Source organism: Scyliorhinus canicula, chromosome 20 (assembly GCF_902713615.1).
Source record: "Scyliorhinus canicula chromosome 20, sScyCan1.1, whole genome shotgun sequence".
Lineage (NCBI taxonomy): Eukaryota > Metazoa > Chordata > Chondrichthyes > Carcharhiniformes > Scyliorhinidae > Scyliorhinus > Scyliorhinus canicula.
This window is the reverse complement of record NC_052165.1, coordinates 93,532,703-93,553,715: the sequence shown is the minus strand read 5'-3', so window position 1 is coordinate 93,553,715 and position 21,013 is coordinate 93,532,703. Positions and strand designations below refer to the sequence as shown.

At 57.4% G+C, this 21,013-nt stretch overlaps 3 protein-coding genes across 3 annotated transcripts in view; 2 read left to right on the top strand and 1 right to left on the bottom strand.

The window, feature by feature from the left end:
- Positions 1 to 3,740, top strand: part of pelo (pelota mRNA surveillance and ribosome rescue factor) — a 19,674-nt gene extending 15,934 nt beyond the window's left edge. Inside the window, exon 6 of the mRNA XM_038780350.1 lies at positions 3,561 to 3,740. Coding sequence (XP_038636278.1) covers positions 3,561 to 3,740 — 180 coding nt within the window. The remainder of the gene's footprint in view (positions 1 to 3,560) is intronic.
- A 9,735-nt stretch (positions 3,741 to 13,475) lies between these two features.
- On the top strand, positions 13,476 to 18,742 carry LOC119955100 (skin secretory protein xP2-like). Its single transcript, XM_038780975.1, has 2 exons — positions 13,476 to 13,667; positions 17,753 to 18,742. The coding sequence occupies exon 2, from the start codon at positions 17,804 to 17,806 to the stop codon at positions 18,722 to 18,724; it is 921 nt and encodes a 306-aa protein (XP_038636903.1). The 5' UTR covers positions 13,476 to 13,667; positions 17,753 to 17,803; the 3' UTR covers positions 18,725 to 18,742.
- Positions 18,743 to 18,807: 65 nt separating this feature from the next.
- Positions 18,808 to 19,454, bottom strand: LOC119955101 (leucine-rich repeat extensin-like protein 3; the record flags this gene model as incomplete). The annotated part of the gene is given in 2 exon segments (XM_038780976.1): positions 18,808 to 19,265; positions 19,268 to 19,454. Coding segments are annotated over 2 exon segments (645 nt in total), but the record flags the coding sequence as incomplete, so codon positions are not given.
- Positions 19,455 to 21,013: the final 1,559 nt, after the last annotated feature.

Sequence of the window (21,013 nt, the reverse complement as noted above, 5' to 3'; positions counted from 1 at the left end):
GCAGCGGCCTCTAGTGGCCATTCCAGCTCTTCCTGGGCGACCTCGTGGGGTAAGTGCCCCAAACATGTCTCCTTCAAACAGGTCTTTGGGCCTCATTGACTTCAGTTCCTCCATCCTCCGTTAGTGAAGGTCCCGTGGACAGTGCGGCACTCCCTCAGCACTGACCCTCTGACAGTGCAGCACTCCCTCAGTACTGACCCTCTGACAGTGCGACACTCCCTCAGTACTGACCCTCTGACAGTGCAGCACTCCCTCAGTACTGACCCTCTGACAGTGCGGCACTCCCTCAGTACTGACCCTCTGACAGTGCGGCACTCCCTCAGTACTGACCCTCTGACAGTGCAGCACTCCCTCAGTACTGACTCTCTGACAGTGCAGCACTCCCTCAGTACTGACCCTCTGACAGTGCGGCACTCCCTCAGTACACACTCTCTGACAGTGCAGTGCTCCCTCAGTACTGACCCTCTGACAGTGCAGCACTCCCTCAGTACTGACCCTCTGACAGTGCGGCGCTCCCTCAGTACTGACCCTCTGACAGTGCGGCGCTCCCTCAGTACCGACCCTCTGACAGTGCGGCACTCCCCTCAGTACTGACCCTCTGACAGTGCGGCACTCCCTCAGTACTGACCATCTGACAGTGCGGCACTCCCTCAGTACTGACCCTCTGACAGTGCGGCACTCCCTCAGTACTGACCCTCTGACAGTACGACACTCCCTCAGTACTGACCCTCTGACAGTGCCGCACTCCCTCAGTACTGACTCTCTGACAGTGCGGCACTCCCTCAGTACTGACCCTCTGACAGTGCCGCACTCCCTCAGCACTGACCCTCTGACAGTGCGGCACTCCCTCAGTACTGACCCTCTGACAGTGCGGCACTCCCTCAGTACTGACCCTCTGACAGTGCGGCACTCCCTCAGTACTGACCCTCTGACAGTGCGGCACTCCCTCAGTACTGACCCTCTGACAGTGCGGCACTCCCTCAGTACTGACCCTCTGACAGTGCAGCACTCCCTCAGTACTGACCCTCTGACAGTGCGGCACTCCCTCAGTACTGACCCTCTGACAGTGCAGCACTCCCTCAGTACTGACCCTCTGACAGTGCGGCACTCCCTCAGTACACACTCTCTGACAGTGCGGTGCTCCCTCAGTACTGACCCTCTGACAGTGCAGCACTCCCTCAGTACTGACCCTCTGACAGTGCGGCGCTCCCTCAGTACTGACCCTCTGACAGTGCGGCGCTCCCTCAGTACCGACCCTCTGACAGTGCGGCACTCCCTCAGTACTGACCCTCTGACAGTGCGGCACTCCCTCAGTACTGACCCACTGACAGTGCGGCACTCCCTCAGTACTGACCCTCTGACAGTACTGACCCTCTGACAGTGCGGCACTCCCGCAGTATGGCCCCTCTGACAGTGCGGCACTCCCTCAGTACTGACCCTCTGACAGTGCAGCACTCCCTCAGTACTGACCCTCTGACAGTGCGGCACTCCCTCAGTACTGACCCTCTGACAGTGCAGCACTCCCTCAGTACTGACCCTCTGACAGTGCGGCACTCCCTCAGTACTGACTCTCTGACAGTGCGGTGCTCCCTCAGTACTGACCCTCTGACAGTGCAGCACTCCCTCAGTACTGACCCTCTGACAGTGCGGCGCTCCCTCAGTACTGACCCTCTGACAGTGCGGCACTCCCTCAGTACTGACTCTCTGACAGTGCGGCACTCCCTCAGTACTGACCCTCTGACAGTGCAGCACTCCCTCAGTACTGACCCTCTGACAGTGCGGCGCTCCCTCAGTACTGACCCTCTGACAGTGCGGCGCTCCCTCAGTACCGACCCTCTGACAGTGCGGCACTCCCTCAGTACTGACCCTCTGACAGTGCGGCACTCCCTCAGTACTGACCCTCTGACAGTGCGGCACTCCCTCAGTACTGACCCTCTGACAGTGCGGCACTCCCTCAGTACTGACCCTCTGACAGTACTGACCCTCTGACAGTGCGGCACTCCCGCAGTATGGCCCCTCTGACAGTGCGGCACTCCCTCAGTACTGACCCTCTGACAGTGCAGCACTCCCTCAGTACTGACCCTCTGACAGTGCGGCACTCCCTCAGTACTGACCCTCTGACAGTGCAGCACTCCCTCAGTACTGACCCTCTGACAGTGCGGCACTCCCTCAGTACTGACCCTCTGACAGTGCAGCACTCCCTCAGTACTGACCCTCTGACAGTGCGGCGCTCCCTCAGTACTGACCCTCTGACAGTGCGGCACTCCCTCAGTACTGACCCTCTGACAGTGCGGCACTCCCTCAGTACTGACCCTCTGACAGTGCGGCGCTCCCTCAGTACTGACCCCTCTGACAGTGCAGCACTCCCTCAGTACTGACCCTCTGACAGTGCAGCACTCCCTCTGCACTGACCCTCTGACAGTGCGGCACTCCCACAGTACTGACCCTCTGACAGTGCGGCACTCCCTCAGTACTGACCCTCTGACAGTGCAGCCCTCCCTCAGTACTGACCCTCTGACATTGCGGCTCCCTCAGTACTGACCCTCTGACAGAGCGGCTCCCTCAGTACTGACCCTCTGACAGTGCAGCACTCCCTCAGTACTGACCCTCTGACAGTCGGCACTCCCTCAGTACTGACCCTCTGACAGTGCAGCACTCCCTCAGCACTGACCCTCTGACAGTGCAGCACTCCCTCAGTACTGACCCTCTGACAGTCGGCACTCCCTCAGTACTGACCCTCTGACAGTGGGGCGCTCCCTCAGTACTGACCCTCTGACAGTGCGGCTCCCTCAGTACTGACCCTCTGACAGTGCGGCACTCCCTCAGTACTGACCCTCTGAAAGTGCAGCACTCCCTCAGTACTGACCCTCTGACAGTGCAGCACTCCCTCAGTACTGACCCTCTGACAGTGCAGCACTCCCTCAGCACTGACCCTCTGACAGTGCGGCACTCCCTCAGTACTGACCCTCTGACAGTGCAGCACTCCCTCAGTACTGACCCTCTGACAGTGCGGCACTCCCTCAGTACTGACCCTCTGACAGTGCAGCACTCCCTCAGCACTGACCCTCTGACAGTGCAGCACTCCCTCAGTACTGACCCTCTGACAGTGCGGCACTCCCTCAGTACTGACCCTCTGACAGTGCAGCCCTCCCTCAGTACTGACCCTCTGACAGTGCGACGCTCCCTCAGTACTGACCCTCTGACAGTGCAGCACTCCCTCAGCACTGACCCTCTGACAGTGCGGCGCTCCCTCAGTACTGACCCTCTGACAGTGCAGCGCTCCCTCAGTACTGACCCTCTGACAGTGCGGCACTCCCTCAGTACTGACCCTCTGACAGTGCGGCACTCCCTCAGTACTGACCCTCTGACAGTGCAGCACTCCCTCAGCACTGACTCTCTGACAGTGCGGCACTCCCTCAGCACTGACCCTCTGACAGTGCGGCTCCCTCAGTACTGACCCTCTGACAGTGCGGCACTCCCTCAGCACTGACCCTCTGACAGTGCAGCGCTCCCTCAGTACTGACTATTTGCAATCAACTAACTTGTGCGTTCTGACTCAGGAACAAAAGATTCAGTTTCCAAACTGCACAAGCAGACGTCTGACTCCCCCTAGTGGCTGGAGAATGTTACTCAGCGACTGGTGTTCATACGGCGCTGGTCGCTGTGGATGTGTCAACCTTAGAAAGATTCACTCAGTGAGGGAACAGTCGGAGTCGGGAGATACCCGAGAGGCTGGATAGAGCAGAGTATAGATCACAGAGGGTTTGTCAACGTTACAGAGGTTGGAAAGGTTGTTGGACCAGGGGAGTGTTGTAGGGGCTGGAGGACATCATAGATATAAGGAGGTATTTCTCAGTCCCCCCCCTTCTCTCTCAGGGAGATATCTGTACACTGACTGGTGTCTCTCAGTCCCCTCTCTCTCAGGGCGATATCTGTACACTGACTGGGGTCTCTCAGTCCCCCCTCTCTCTCAGGGAGATATCTGTACACTGACTGGTGTCTCTCAGTCCCCTCTCTCTCAGGGAGATATCTGTACACTGACTGGTGTCTCTCAGTCCTCTCTCTCAGGGAGATATCTGTACACTGACTGGTGTCTCTCAGTCCCCCCTCTCTCAGGGAGATATCTGTACACTGACTGGTGTCTCTCAGTCCCCTCTCCCTCAGGGAGATATCTGTACACTGACTGGTGTCTCTCAGTCCCCTCTCTCTCAGGAAGATATCGGTACACTGACTGGCGTCTCTGGGTCCCCCCTCTCTCTCAGGGAGATATCTGTACACTGACTGGTGTCTCTCAGTCCCCCCTCTCTCAGGGCGATATCTGTACACTGACTGGTGTCTCTCAGTCCCCTCTCTCTCAGGGAGATATCTGTACACTGACTGGTGTCTCTCAGTCCTCTCTCTCAGGGAGATATCTGTACACTGACTGGTGTCTCTCAGTCCCCCCTCTGTCAGGGAGATATCTGTACACTGACTGGTGTCTCTCAGTCCCCCCTCTCTCTCAGGGAGATATCTGTACACTGACTGGTGTCTCTCAGTCCCCTCTCTCTCTCAGGAAGATATCTGTACACTGACTGGTGTCTCTCAGTCCTCTCTCTCAGGGAGATATCTGTACACTGACTGGTGTCTCTCAGTCCCCTCTCTCTCTCAGGAAGATATCTGTACACTGACTGGTGTCTCTCAGTCCCCTCTCTCTCTCAGGGAGATATCTGTACACTGACTGGTGTCTCTCAGTCCCCTCTCTCTCTCAGGGAGATATCTGTACACTGACTGGTGTCTCTCAGTCCCCTCTCTCCCTCAGGGAGATATCTGTACACTGGCTGGTGTCTCTCAGTCCCCCCTCTCTCTCTCAGGGAGATATCTGTACACTGACTGGTTGTGGCGGTATGAATGTGAGCACTGCCATTGGTGCAGAGCATTGGCTTCCCATTGGCTCTGGCTGGTCATGTGCCTCTCGTCCGATTGGCTGGGACTAGTCATGTAACTGCTGACCAATTGGTCGAGAGGCAAGTAGACCCCGCCTCCGAGGCGGGATATAAGTACCCAGAGTTCCCGGCAGTCGGTATTTCTCTGTAGTCGACCACCGGGCTAACAACTAGCTGATTAAAGCCACAGTTTGGATCTTCATCGTGTCTCGAGTCCAATTGATGGTACATCAATTTAATCAGCTAGAATTTTGGAATGGAGCTACCCATCAAGCCTGACTGCCTCCGTACCAGCCCGCATGCTGCAAATGCGTCTGCAATCTTTAAACACTGGCAGGCCTGTTTCAACAGTTACCTGACGGCAGCCGGCAAGCCCAGCAAGGAGCAGAAACTCCACGTCCTCCACTCATGCGTGGGCACATCGGTCTACGCAATGATCGAGGACGAAAGCGATTATGATGCGGCCATGGAGATTCACAAAGGACACTTTCTCCAGCCGGTCAACAAAGTTTACGCACGGCATCTCCTGACGACCAGACAACAGTTCCCTGGTGAGTCCCTTGACGAGTTTTACCAGCCCTCGCAGCTCTAGGGAGAACGTGCGCATGTCTCCAAGTTTCAGCGACGGAGCACATGGAACGGTTAATCAGAGAAGCTTACGTTGCTGGCATGCAGTCCCCTTCTATCCGCCAACGATTGCTGGAGAAGAACACCCTCAGCCTAGCTGGGGCACGGACTCTGGCAACCTCCCTGGAGGTTGCTGACCTGAACGCCCGCGCATACGCCCCCGGCCGCGCAGCAACCCCCTGGGCTTCATGGCACGCCCCACCCCCGTCCTCCGTGGACCCTGACCCCCCCCCCAAGCCTGCGCTGCGGGACGCTCCGGCAGGCTATCGGGGCCCCGTTGCTATTTCTGTGGCCTCTCAAAGCACCCCCGCCCGCGCTGCCCGGCCCGCTCCGCTCTGTGTAAGAGCTGCAGGAGGAAGGGCCACTACGCGGTGGTCTGCCAGGCCAAGTCGGTCGCTGCTGTCCCGCGCAGCGACCGCGGATCCCCCCCCGGGCCCCCCTAGGGCCCAGCGCCACGCACCAACCGCTCCGGCCCACCCCCCAGCCCCCGCAACGGCCCCACGGTCCTCCCGACCCTCGCTCCCAGCTGCCCCGACCGGACCGCAGATGCCGCTGACACTGCCCCCAGCCGCCACGAGACACCCACGGGCGCCGCCATCTTGGGCCCCAGCCGCCACGAGACACCCACGGGCGCCGCCATCTTGGGCCCCGGACGCCATGTACGGGTCCTGGGCGCCGCCATTTTGGGCCAACACGGAAGGCCCTGCCAGCGACTACTCTGCCACTGAGGAGGATCTGGAACTCTCACCACGACTGGCTTCCATCACACTCCACCCGTCGCGACCACGCACGCTCGCCAAGGATACAACAACGGTTCAGCTCAACGGACACAAAACGAGATGCCTGCTGGACTCCGGGAGCACGGAAAGTTTCGTCCACCCTGACACGGTAAGACGCTGCGAGCTCCCCATCCACCAAATTAAACATAAGATTGATTTGGCCTCAGGTTCGCATTCCATCCAAATCACCGGGTGCTGCATAGCGGACCTCACGGTCCAGGGGAGGGTTTTCAACAATTTCAAACTCCTCATTCTCCCCCGTCTATGCGCTCCGGCACTCTTGGGCCTGGACTTCCAGTGCAACCTGCAGAGCTTGACCTTCCAATTCGGCGGCCCTATTCCCCCCTCACTGTCTGCAGCCTCGCGTCCCTCAAAGTGGACCCCCCCTCCTTGTTTGCTAATCTCACCCCAGATTGTAAACCTGTCGCCACACGGAGCAGACGGTACAGCGCCCAGGACCGGTCCTTCATCGGGTCCGAGGTCCAGAGGCTCCTTAAGGAAGGAGTTATCGAGGCCAGCAACAGTCCCTGGCGAGCCCAAGTGCTGGTAGTTTGGACTGGGGAGAAAAACCGGATGGTCATCGATTATAGCCAAACCATCAATCGGTTTACGCAGCTGGACGCGTATCCTCTCCCACGTCTCTCCGACCTGGTTAACAGGATCGCAAAGTACAGTCTTCTCCACTGTGGACATTAAGTCTGCCTACCACCAGCTCCCCATCCGCGCGAGTGACCGACTGTACACCGCGTTTGAGGCTGACGGGCGCCTCTACCACTTCCTCAGGGTTCCATTTGGTGTCACAAATGGGGTCTCGGTCTTCCAACGGGAGATGGACCGAATGGTCGACATGTACGGATTACGGGCCACCTTCCCGTATCTCGATAACGTCACCATCTGCGGCCACGACCAGCAGGACCACGACATCAACCTCCAAAAATTCCTCCGAACCGCAAACCTCCTAATTTAACTTGCAATAAGGATAAGTGCGTGTTTAGCACCGACCGTCTAGCCATCCTTTGCTACGGAGTGCGTAACGGAGTGATAGGCCCCGACCCCGAACGCATGCGCCCCCTGATGGAACTCCCCCTCCCCAACTCCCTCAACTCCCTCAAACGCTGCCTGGGCTTCTTCTCCTATTACGCCCAGTGGGTCCCCAACTACGCCGACAAAGCCCGCCCCCTCATCCAGTCCACCTCCTTTTCCCTGTCAATGGAGGCCCGCCAGGCCTTTAGCCGCATCAAAGCGGACATCGCAAAGGCCACGATGCGCGCCATCGACGAGTCCCTCCCCTTCCAGGTCGAGAGCGACGCGTCTGACGTAGCTCTGGCGGCCACCCTCGACCAAGCGGGCAGGCCCGTGGCCTTCTTCTCCCAGACCCTCCAGGCTTCCGAACTCCGCCATTCCTCGGTGGAAATGGAGGCACAGGCCATAGTCGAAGCTGTGCGACATTGGAGGCACTATTTGGCCGGCAGGAGGTTTACCCTCCTCACAGACCAACGGTCAGTAGCCTTCATGTTTGATAATGCACAAAGGGGCAAGATCAAGAACGACAAGATTTTATGGTGGAGGATCGAGTTGTCCGCGTACAACTACGATATCTTGTATCGTCCTGGGAAGCTCAACGAGCCTTCCGATGCCCTATCCCGCGGTACCTGCGCCAGCGCGCAGATTGACCGCCTCCGCTCCCTCCACACGGACCTCCGCCATCCAGGGGTGACCCGTTTCTACCATTTTATTTTTTTTATTTTTTTTTATAAATTTAGATTACCCAATTATTTTTTCCAATTAAGGGGCAATTTAGCGTGGCCAATCCACCTACTCTGCACATTTTTGGGTTGTGGGGGCGAAACCCACGCAGACACGGGGAGAACGTGCAAACTCCACACGGACAGTGACCCAGAGCCGGGATCGAACTTGGGACCTCAGCGCCGTGAGGCGGTTGTGCTAACCACTAGGCCACCGTGCTGCCCTTCTACCATTTTATTAAGACCCGCAAACTGCCCTACTCCGTCGAGGAAGTCAGGACTGTCACTAGGGACTGCCACGTCTGCGCCGAGTGCAAACCGCACTTCTATCGCCCCGAATGAGCGCATCTGATCAAGGCACCCCGCCCCTTTGAATGTCTCAGTATAGACTTCAAGGGTCCCCTCCCCTCCAACAACCGTAACACTTATTTCTTGAGTGTTATTGACGAATACTCCCGCTTCCCTTTCACCATTCCCTGCCCCGACATGACCACAACAACCGTCATAAAGGCCCTCCTATCCATCTTCTCCCTGTTCGGTGACCCCACGTACATCCATAGCGACCGGGGGTCCTCCTTCATGAGCGACGAGCTGCGTCAATTCCTGCTCAGCAGGGGCATAGCCTCTAGCAGGACGATCAGCTATAACCCCCGGGGTAACGGTCAGGTCGAGCGGGAGAATGGCACCATTTGGAAGACCATCCTGCTGGCCCTACGGTCCAGAGATCTCCCTATTCCCCGTTGGCAAGAGGTCATCCCCGACGCCCTTCACTCAATCCGGTCTCTCCTCTGTACTACCACTAATCAAACACCTCATTAACGTCTTCTTGTTTTCCCCAGGAAGTCGTCCTCAGGATCCCCTCTCCCGACCTGGCTGGCCACTCCCGGGCCCATCTTGCTCCGGAAGCATGTGCGAGTGCACAAGTCCGACCCGTTGGTTGAGTGAGTCCAGTTACTCCACGCCAACCCGCAATATGCGTACGTGGAGTATCCCGACGGTCGGCAGGACACGGTCTCGCTCCGGGACCTGGCACCCGCCGGCGTGCGGCCTTCTCCCCCTTCACCAACATCTCCCCCCCAACCCCAATTCCCCCCAATGCCCCCCGCGCCCCCACGACCCAGCGCACATGCCCCCTCTCCCCCGATTACAGCGTCTCCACCACCGGCCCGGGGTACGGAGACACATCTACGACCAACGCTCCCGGAGGCAAGGACGGCCATCGGCCCGACGTCACCGGCTCCACTGCGACGGTCCTCCAGAACACCACGGGCACCCGGCAGGCTGATCCTCTCCATCTGATGCGGCCATGGGACATTTTTTTTGGACTTTGTTGTTATTCTGTTGCACCTTAAGTTAGTAGTAGTATTGTTCTTTTTTGCCACGGGCCAGTGGGCAGCCCACATTTCTCGATTTTCGCTGCTTATACCACCAGTCCACGGACTCCCCCCCTCCCCCCCACTCTGATCCACTTACCCCCCCCCCCACATTTCTCCACAAGGGGTGAATGTGGTGGTATGAATGTGAGCACTGCCATTGGTGCAGAGCATTGGCTTCCCATTGGCTCTGGCTGGTCATGTGCCTCTCGTCCGATTGGCTGGGACTAGTCATGTGACTGCTCACCAATTGGTCGAGAGGCAAGTAGACCACGCCTCCGAGGCGGGGTATAAGTACCCAGAGTTCCCGGCGGTCGGCATTTCTCTGTAGTTGACCACCGAGCTAACAACTAGCTGACTAAAGCCACAGTTTGGATCTTCATCGTGTCTCGCGTCCAATTGATGGTACATCACTGGTGTCTCTCAGTCCCCTCTTTCTCTCTCAGGGAGATATCTGTACACTGACTGGTGTCTCTCAGTCCCCCCTCTCTCAGGGAGATGTCTGTACACTGACTAGTGTCTCTCAGTCCCCTCTCTCTCTCAGGGAGATATCTGTATACTGATTGGTGTCCCTCAGTCCCCCCTCTCTCTCGGGGAGATATCTGTACGCTGACTGGTGTCTCTCAGTCCTCTCTCTCTCAGGGAGATATCTGTACACTGACTGGTGTCTCTCAGTCCCCTCTCTCTCACAGGGAGATATCTGTACACTGACTGGTGTCTCTCAGTCCCCTCTCTCTCAGGGAGATATCTGTACACTGACTGGTGTCTCTCAGTCCCCTCTCTCTCTCAGGGAGATATCTGTGCACTGACTGGTGTCTCTCAGTCCCCTCTCTCAGCGAGATATCTGTACACTGACTGGTGTCTCTCAGTCCTCTCTCTCTCAGGGAGATATCTGTACACTGACTGGTATCTCTCAGTCCCCTCTCTCTCAGGGAGATATCTGTACACTGACTGGTGTCTCTCAGTCCTCTCTCTCAGGGAGATATCTGTACACTGACTGGTGTCTCTCAGTCCTCTCTCTCTCTCAGGGAGATATCTGTACACTGACTGGTGTCTCTCAGTCCCCTCTCTCTCTCTCTCTCTCTCAGGTAGATATCTGTACACTGACGGGTGTCTCTCGTCCTCTCTATCTCTCTCAGTGAGATATTTGTACACTGACTGGTGTCTCTCAGTCCCCTCTCTCACTCAGGGAGATATTTGTACACTGACTGGTGTCGCTCAGTTCCCTCTCTCTCCCAGGGAGATATCTGTACACTGACTGGTGTCTCTCAGTCCCCTCTCTCTCAGGGAGATATATGTACACTGACTGCTGTCTCTCAGTCCCCCCTCTCTCAGGGAGATATCTGTACACTGACTGGTGTCTCTCAGTCCCCTCTCTCTCTCAGGGAGATATCTGTACACTGACTGGTGTCTCTCGTCCTCTCTCTCTCTCTCAGTGAGATATCTGTACACTGACTGGTGTCTCTCAGTCCCCTCTCTCTCTCAGGGAGAGATCTGTACACTGACTGGTGTCTCTCAGTCCCCCCTCTCTCTCTCTCTGGGAGATATCTGTACACTGACTGGTGTCTCTCAGTCCCCTCCCCCTCAGGGAGATATCTGTACACTGACTGGTGTCTCTCAGTCCCCTCTCTCTCTGGGAGATATCTGTACACTGACTGGTGTCTCTCAGTCCCCGCTCTCTCAGGGAGATATCTGTACACCGACTGGTGTCTCTCAGTCCCCGCTCTCTCAGGGAGATATCTGTACACTGACTGGTGTCTCTCAGTCCCCGCTCTCTCTCAGGGAGATATCTGTACACTGACTGGTGTCTCTCAGTCCCCCCTCTCTCTCAGGGAGATATCTGTACGCTGACTGGTGTCTCTCCGTCCTCCCTCTCTCTCTCAGTGAGATATCTGTACACTGACTGGTGACTCTCTGTCCCCTCTCTCTCTGAGGGAGATATCTGTACACTGACTGGTGTCTCTCAGTCCCCTCTCTCTCTGAGGGAGATATCTGTACACTGACTGGTGTCTCTCAGTCCCCTCTCTCTCAGGGAGATATCTGTACACTGACTGGTGACTCTCAGTCCACTCTCTCTCAGGGAGATATCTGTACACTGACTGGTGACTCTCTGTCCTCTCTCTCTCTGAGGGAGAGATCTGTACATTGACTGGTGTCTCTCAGTCGCCGCTCTCTCTCAGGGAGGTATCTGTACACTGACTGGTGTCTCTCAGTCCCCCCTATCTCTCAGGGAGATATCTGTACACTGGCTGGTGTCTCTCAGTCCCCGCTCTCTCAGGGAGATATCTGTACACTGACTGGTGTCTCTCAGTCCCCGCTCTCTCTCAGGGAGATATCTGTACACTGACTGGTGTCTCTCAGTCCCCCCTCTCTCTCAGGGAGATATCTGTACACTGACTGGTGTCTCTCAGTCCCCTCTCTCTCTCAGGGAGATATCTGTACACTGACTGGTGTCTCTCGTCCTCTCTCTCTCTCTCAGTGAGATATCTGTACACTGACTGGTGTCTCTCAGTCCCCTCTCTCTCTCAGGGAGAGATCTGTACACTGACTGGTGTCTCTCAGTCCCCCCTCTCTCTCTCTCTGGGAGATATCTGTACACTGACTGGTGTCTCTCAGTCCCCTCCCCCTCAGGGAGATATCTGTACACTGACTGGTGTCTCTCAGTCCCCTCTCTCTCTGGGAGATATCTGTACACTGACTGGTGTCTCTCAGTCCCCGCTCTCTCAGGGAGATATCTGTACACCGACTGGTGTCTCTCAGTCCCCGCTCTCTCAGGGAGATATCTGTACACTGACTGGTGTCTCTCAGTCCCCGCTCTCTCTCAGGGAGATATCTGTACACTGACTGGTGTCTCTCAGTCCCCCCTCTCTCTCAGGGAGATATCTGTACGCTGACTGGTGTCTCTCCGTCCTCCCTCTCTCTCTCAGTGAGATATCTGTACACTGACTGGTGACTCTCTGTCCCCTCTCTCTCTGAGGGAGATATCTGTACACTGACTGGTGTCTCTCAGTCCCCTCTCTCTCTGAGGGAGATATCTGTACACTGACTGGTGTCTCTCAGTCCCCTCTCTCTCAGGGAGATATCTGTACACTGACTGGTGACTCTCAGTCCCCTCTCTCTCAGGGAGATATCTGTACACTGACTGGTGACTCTCTGTCCTCTCTCTCTCTGAGGGAGAGATCTGTACATTGACTGGTGTCTCTCAGTCGCCGCTCTCTCTCAGGGAGGTATCTGTACACTGACTGGTGTCTCTCAGTCCCCCCTATCTCTCAGGGAGATATCTGTACACTGGCTGGTGTCTCTCAGTCCCCGCTCTCTCAGGGAGATATCTGTACACTGACTGGTGTCTCTCAGTCCCCGCTCTCTCTCAGGGAGATATCTGTACACTGACTGGTGTCTCTCAGTCCCCCCTCTCTCTCAGGGAGATATCTGTACGCTGACTGGTGTCTCTCCGTCCTCCCTCTCTCTCTCAGTGAGATATCTGTACACTGACTGGTGACTCTCTGTCCCCTCTCTCTCTGAGGGAGATATCTGTACACTGACTGGTGTCTCTCAGTCCCCTCTCTCTCTGAGGGAGATATCTGTACACTGACTGGTGTCTCTCAGTCCCCTCTCTCTCAGGGAGATATCTGTACACTGACTGGTGACTCTCTGTCCTCTCTCTCTCTGAGGGAGAGATCTGTACATTGACTGGTGTCTCTCAGTCGCCGCTCTCTCTCAGGGAGGTATCTGTACACTGACTGGTGTCTCTCAGTCCCCCCTATCTCTCAGGGAGATATCTGTACACTGGCTGGTGTCTCTCAGTCGCCGCTCTCTCTCAGGGAGAGATCTGTACATTGACTGGTGTCTCTCAGTCGCCGCTCTCTCTCAGGGAGGTATCTGTGCACTGACTGGTGTCTCTCAGTCCCCCCTCTCTCTCAGGGAGATATCTGTACGCTGACCGATGTCTCTCAGTCCTCTCTCTCTCAGGGAGATATCTGTACGCTGACCGATGTCTCTCAGTCCCCTCTGTCTCTCTGTGGTGTCTGATTCTGAGTGAATTGAGTTCTATTAGAGGTCATTGCTGAACAATAGATGTGTGAGGAGGTCACAATGGGGAGGTGGTTACCTCACGTTCTGAGCATAGAATGTGTGACGAGGGCTTTGCGGAGATTTATTTGTGTTTTGCAATAGCATGGATGTGATAGATTAACTCAGTGCATTCAGCTTTTCACATTTGTGGTAAGCTATATTCAGTCTTTCGCTCTCTGGGGGAAGGTGTTGGAGAGGAACACTCGCTCTTCACGTCCCTTCACTGGAGACAGGTTCATCCGGCGGATATGAACCCGTGATATCGCCAGGCAGGTTGTTGCGAAGGCCAACTGCCCTTTTCATTGAGGAACGCGCCTGCCCACCGTTAGGAGGGGAAGAGGGTCGATCGGGGCGAACAGCAAGATGTAGTATATTTAGATTTCCCGGCGCCACGAGATCTGTCCATGCCAGCTTAGCGGGCGTGCCCTTTATCGCTAGCAGATTCGGTGCTGATTGGCTGAGGGGTGGATAGTTGCCGAGGGGAGTGGGGAGTGGGGGGGGGGGGGGGGGGATGATGTGGTTCACAGGGTGAGTGAACCCGTCGTTTTCAGGATTTCAGGCGGTAATCGGTAATGCACCACAGGTATCGGTCCCTGTGCGGAGAGATTGAGGAGAATGTGTTCATCTTTCCTGGATGAACAGGTGTCAATCTCATCGAAACGGATCAAATCATGTTGGGGGTTTGCCAGGTTCGACACCGAGACGTTGTCGTCTCCTCCTCTTCCGCCCCCTCCAGGCCTCGAGACTCGGGGACACGGGAGGCTCACAGTCTCAGCAGACGTGTTCGACCATGTTGCTCCGAAACGGGAGGAGTATATTTGCTCAGAGGGATGTGAATCTTTGGAATGTGCGCTCCACCCCCCCCCCCCCCCCCCCCACCACCGACCCTGCTGACCCCCCCGCCCCCCCTCCCCACCCCCCCATGGAGCCCTCGGCCGCTGACTAGTATCCAGGCTGACATCGAGAGATTGTTGGACGCTGAGTCGGTGAAATGGAGGGGAAGTGGAGAGTGCGCGGACTGGGAGCGAGGGGGAGGCGGAGCTGAGGGAGAACCTCGGGCAGGGGCCTGATCAAGTGAGGGCCAGGCCCGACCCGCCAAAGTTCCCGCCCTGTCCCTGTTTCGCTTTCAGTCCCAGAGGTCAGGCTATGGTCACATTCAAAAAATTGAATCTCGCTCACAACGTAATCGTAGTTAGATGCATTAGTTTATCAGAGATATTTTAAATCCCTGAGAGAGAGGGGACTGAGAGACACCAGTCAGTGTACAGATATCTCTCTGAGAGAGAGGGGACTGAGAGACACCAGTCAGTGTACAGATATCTCCCTGAGAGAGAGAGAGGGGACTGAGAGACACCAGTCAGTGTACAGATATCTCCCAGAGAGAGAGAGGGGGCTGAGAGACACCAGTCAGTGTACAGATATCTCGCTGAGAGAGAGAGGACTGAGAGACACCAGTCAGTGTACAGATATCTCCCTGAGAGAGAGAGGACTGAGAGACACCAGTCAGTGTACAGATATCTCCCTGAGAGAGAGGGGACTGAGAGACACCAGTCAGTGTACAGATATCTCCCTGAGAGAGAGGGGACTGAGAGACACCAATCAGTGTACAGATATCTCCCTGAGAGAGAGAGGGGACTGAGAGACACCAGTCAGTGTACAGATATCTCCCTGAGAGAGAGAGGGGACTGAGAGACACCAGTCAGTGTACAGATATCTCCCTGAGAGAGAGGGGGGACTGAGAGACACCAGTCAGTGCACAGATATCTCCCTGAGAGAGAGAGGGGGACTGAGAGACAGCAGTCAGTGTACAGATATCTCCCTGAGAGAGAGAGGGGACTGAGAGACACCCGTCAGTGTACAGATATCTCCCTGAGAGAGAGGGGACTGAGAGACACCAGTCAGTGTACAGATATCTCCCTGAGAGAGAGGGGACTGAGAGACACCAGTCAGTGTACATATATCTCCCTGAGAGAGAGGGGACTGAGAGACACCAGTCAGTGTACAGATATCTCCCTGAGAGAGAGAGGGGACTGAGAGACACCAGTCAGTGTACAGATATCTCCCTGAGAGAGAGGGGACTGAGAGACACCAGTCAGTGTACAGATATCTCACTACGAGAGAGAGGGGACTGAGAGACACCAGTCAGTGTACATATATCTCCCTGGGAGAGAGAGGGGACTGAGAGACACCAGTCAGTGTACAGATATCTCCCTGAGAGAGAGAGGGGACTGAGAGACACCAGTCAGTGTACAGATATCCCTCGGAGAGAGAGCGGACTGGGAGATACCAGTCAGTGTACAGATATCTCCCTGAGAGAGAGAGGGGACTGAGAGACACCAGTCAGTGTACAGATATCTCCCAGAGAGAGAAGCGGACTGAGAGACACCAGTCAGTGTACAGCTATCTCCCTGAGAGAGAGAGAGGGGACTGAGTGACACCAGTCAGTGTACAGATATTTCCATGAGAGAAGGGGGACTGAGAGACACCAGTCAGTGTACAGATATCTCCCTGAGAGAGGGAGGGGAATGAGAGACACCTGTCAGTGTACAGATATATCCGAGAGAGAGAGAGAGGGGACTGAGAGACACCAGTCAGTGTACAGATATCTCCCTGAGAGAGAAAGAGAGGACTGAGAGACACCAGTCAGTGTGCAGATATCTCCCTGAGAGAGAGGGGGGACTGAGAGACACCAGTCAGTGTACAGATATCTCCCTGAGAGAGAGGGGACTGAGAAGCACCAGTCAGTGTACAGATATCTCCGAGAGAGAGAGAGAGGGGACTGAGAGACACCAGTCAGTGTACAGATATCTCCCTGAGAGAGAGACACCAGTCCATGTACAGATATCTCCCTGAGAGAGAGAGAGGGGACTGAGAGACACCAGTCAGTGTACAGATATCTCCCTGAGAGAGGGGGGACTAAGAGACACCAGTCAGTGTACAGATATCTCCCTGAGAGAGAGGAGACTGAGAGACACCAGTCAGTGTACAGATATCTCCCTGAGAGAGAGGGGACTGAGAGACACCAGTCAGTGTACAGCTATCTCCCTGAGAGAGAGAGAGGGGACTGAGAGACACCAGTCAGTGTACAGATATCTCCCTGAGAGAGAGGGGACTGAGAGACACCAGTCAGTATACAGATATCTCCCTGAGAGAGAGAGGGGACTGAGAGACACCAGTCAGTGTACAGATATCTCCCTGAGAGAGAGAGAGGGGACTGAGAGACACCAGTCAGTGTACAGATATCTCCCTGAGAGAGAAAGAGAGGACTGAGAGACACCAGTCAGTGTGCAGATATCTCCCTGAGAGAGAGGGGGGACTGAGAGACACCAGTCAGTGTACAGATATCTCCCTGAGAGGGGACTGAGAAGCACCAGTCAGTGTACAGATATCTCCGAGAGAGAGAGAGAGGGGACTGAGAGACACCAGTCAGTGTACAGATATCTCCCTGAGAGAGAGAGGGGACTGAGAGACACCAGTCCATGTACAGATATCTCCCTGAGAGAGAGAGAGGGGACTGAGAGACACCAGTCAGTGTACAGATATCTCCCTGAGAGAGGGGGGACTAAGAGACACCAGTCAGTGTACAGATATCTACCTGAGAGAGAGGAGACTGAGAGACACCAGTCAGTGTACAGATATCTCCCTGAGAGAGAGGGGACTGAGAGACACCAGTCAGTGTACAGATATCTCCCTGAGAGAGAGGAGACTGAGAGACACCAGTCAGTGTACAGATATCTCCCTGAGAGAGAGGGGACTGAGAGACACCAGTCAGTGTACAGATATCTCCCTGAGAGAGAGGGGACTGAGAGACACCAGTCAGTGTACAGATATCTCCCTGAGAGAGGGAGGGGACTGAGAGACACCAGTCAGTGTACAGATATCTCCCTGAGAGAGAGAGGGGACTGAGAGACACCAGTCAGTGTACAGATATCTCCCTGAGAGAGAGGGGGGACTGAGAGACACCAGTTAGTGTGCAGATATCTCCCTGAGAGAGAGGGGACTGAGAGACACCAGTCAGTGTACAGATATCTCCCTGAGAGAGAGGGGACTGAGAGACACCAGTCAGTGTACAGATATCTCCCTGAGAGAGAGGGGACTGAGAGACACCAGTCAGTGTACAGATATCTCCCTGAGAGAGTGAGGGAGGGGCAGTCAACATTCTTGGTGGTCTTTCTGTGATGGTCTGGAAGTTGCCTTGCTTTGACTCCTGCCTCTTCTACCCCCCTCTCTGGCAGGTATTTCAGGAGAATGTGGAGGGGCTTCCTCCCCACTGCCGCCAACCACTGATGTCGCTGAGTTTGGAAGCCGTGCCGTTGCCACAGGCCCACCCACCTGAGGCCCCGCTGCCCAGCCCCACGCCGGAGGAGAAGAGGCCGCCCACTGTCGCCAGTCCCACTGCCCACCACCCACTGCAGGTCCACCCAGCAGCCGGTACCCTCAGCCTGCCGGCCGAGGGCCAGCATCTGGGGCCTACCCAGTCAGGCTCCACCGCCACCTCCCTGTCCAGCGGCTCCGAGGTGGCCAAGGACGCGCTGCACCTGGGCGATGGGGCGCCCCAGTCGGCCGAGAGCCAGGGACCGGCCCGTTCGGCGGCTCAGTCCGGCCTGGACTCCACCCCGCTGGCGCCCACCGAGCCCTCGTCTGGGCGCGGGTCCTCGGACGCCGCCTCCCCCGCCCGCTCCAGCAGCCCGGCCCCCGGCGCCCCATCCGAAACCGAGGTGGGGCCGCCCCGCAGCTCCCCCCTCGGCGCCAACGCGCACCAGCCCATCACCTCGCACTCAGCCCCCACCGTCCTGGACGAGGAGAAGCCCCGTTCCCCGCCCGCCCTGGGCAGCCCGCCCCCCCCGCCGCCGCCGGACATCTGGAAGACGCCCTTCTGGATCATCGAGGACTTCCAGGCGCCCTGCCAGGTGTGCCGGCGCAGGGAGGAGGAGCAGGCGGCGCCCCGCCCGGCCGACAGCGCCGTCAGCGCCGGTGCCGAGCCGGGCCTGCGCGTCAGCCAGCAGCCGCCTTACTACGACCTGGAGCCCGAGGATCTGGCCAGCTACGTGGCCATCCACCCCGGGCCCGAGCCCTGCGTCCGCGACAGCGAGCTGATGGACATCCCCGACGAGGATTGGGAATTCTGGGGGCAGTTTTACTTTGCCGGCGTGGACACTGCGCGCGATCTGATCCGGCAACGCCGCCGGCCGCACCGAGGGAAATAAAGTTTCTTCAGAATGTCACCCGGCATCTCGGCTTTCTCTGGAACACACACGGAGAGCGGGTGGGGTGGGGGAGGGAGGGGGGGAGGGGGGGAGGGGGGGTGGGGGGAGGGGGGGAGGGGGGGAGGGGGGTGGGGGAGGGGGAGGGGGGGAGGGGGGGAGGGGAGTGGGGGAGGGGGGGGGAGGGGGGGGAGTGGGGGAGGGGGGGGGTGGGGGAGGGGGGGGGGAGGGGGGGGGGAGGGGGGGGGGGGGGGGGGGGGGGGAGGGGGGGGTGGGGGAGGGGGGGGGGGGGGGGGGGGGGGTGGGGAGGGGGGAGGGGGGGGGGGGGGGTGGGGAGGGGGAGGGGGGGGAGGGGGGGGGGGTGGGGAGGGGGGAGGGGGGGTGGGGGTGGGGAGGGGGTGGAGTGGGGGTGGGGGAGGGGGGTGGAGTGGGGAGGGGGGTGGAGTGGGGGAGGGGGTGGAGTGGGGGAGGGGGTGGAGTGGGGGAGGGGGTGGGGAGGGGGGTGGAGTGGGGGAGGGGGGTGGAGTGGGGGAGGGGGGTGGAGTGGGGGAGGGGGTGGGGAGGGGGGTGGAGTGGGGGGGGAGGGGGTGGAGTGGGGGAGGGGGAGGGGGGTGGGGAGGGGTGGAGTGGGGGGGGAGGGGGTGGAGAGGGGGATGGGTGGGAGGGGGTGGAGTGGGGGAGGAGGATGGGTGGGAGGGGAGGGGGGGAGGAGTGGGGAGGGTGGGGGCGGGGGGAGGGGCTCACAGGGGGGGGTGGGGGAGGGGCTCACAGGGGGAGGTGTGGGTCGGGGAGGGGGGTGGGTGAGGGTGTGGGGGGGCGGGGGAGAGTGAGGGGGCGGGGGGCAAGCGGGGAAGGGCTCACAGGGGGGGTGGGGAGGGGGGGGGCTGGGGGAGGGGGGTGTGGGTGGAGTGGGGTGGGTGGAGTGGTGGGGAGGGGGGGCGGGGGGAGCGGGGAGGGGCTCGTGGGGGAGGGGGGCAATGCATCTATATTTTATATTTTTTTTTAAATATTTTTATTGAGGTATTTTGCAAAATTTTTATACAAATAACAAAAACAATAACATTGACATGGCCAGGTAAACATTTCCCCAGCCGACCCGATCCGATCCTCACACACCTCAACCACCTAACACCTATCCGCTCCCCCCCCCCCCCCCCCCCCCCCACTCCCACTCCCCCACCCCCCTTCGGATTGCTGCTGCTGCCGACATTTCAATGTTCCCCGAGAAAGTCAACGGATGGCCGCCACCTCCGGGGGAACCCCAACATTGACCCCCTCAAGGCAAACTTTATTTTCCCCAGCCTGAGAAACCCAGCCATGTCACTGACCCAGGTCTCCACACTCGGCGGGGGGGGGGGGGGGGGGGGGGCTTCGAATCCCTCCACATTAACAAGATCCATCTCCGTCCTACCAGAGGGGCAAAGGCCAGGACGTCGGCCTCTATCGCCCCCTGGACTCCCGGATCTTCCGACACTCCAAAGATCGCCACCTCCGGACTCAGTGCCACTCGTGGACGTTGCTGTCATAATATCCACTCATGTATATCATGAGATGCAGACAGGCGGTGATTGACACACAGGATAGCCAATGAACATACACGACACAGAACAACCAATCACCAGACAGGACACCACCACTATAAAGCCCACAGGGCATTAAGGCCCTCCCTCTCTCACAGGACACGGCCAGGGAGATAGTCACAGTGCACAGGCCAATGAACATCATCACCATGTGGTAGAGAGCTAGTCTGGTCAGGCCAGTAGGAGGTTATCAGTTAGGTTAATAGAGTGTCAGCCCACGGCAGATTATGTACAGCAATCAACAGGTTCAATAAAACAGTGTTGGACCATCTCCTGTGTCGGAAGCCTGTTTCTCGTTTTACTGCATCCAGTTGCAGTCGATGTTAGACCAACACAGATAACACATCATGGTGCCAGGGAGCTATTAACTCTTAACGAACCTACCTCGAGTGAATCTGCAACGACCAGCACGCAGCCATCCAGCGACATGGAAAAGATCCAACCTCCTCCGCAACTCTGGATCTCCGGCAACCTCGGCGCCAACTGGAAAGTCTTCAAACAGAAGTTCCTCCTGTACATCGAGGCCTCCGAACCTCGAGGCAGCACGGATGCCCGAAAGATCGCGCTGTTCCTGTTGACTGTGGGGGATCACGCCATCCACATCTATAACTCGCTCACGTTTGCCGATGGCGAAGACAAGACGAAGTTCAAGGTGGTTCTGCTGAAATTAGACAGCCACTGCGACATTGAGGTGAATGAGAGCTTTGAACGG

What these genes read in the sequence shown, in the direction of transcription:
- LOC119955100 (XM_038780975.1), top strand. Translation starts at nt 17,804, where the DNA reads ATGTCGCTGAGTTTGGAAGCCGTGCCGTTGCCACAGGCCCACCCACCT.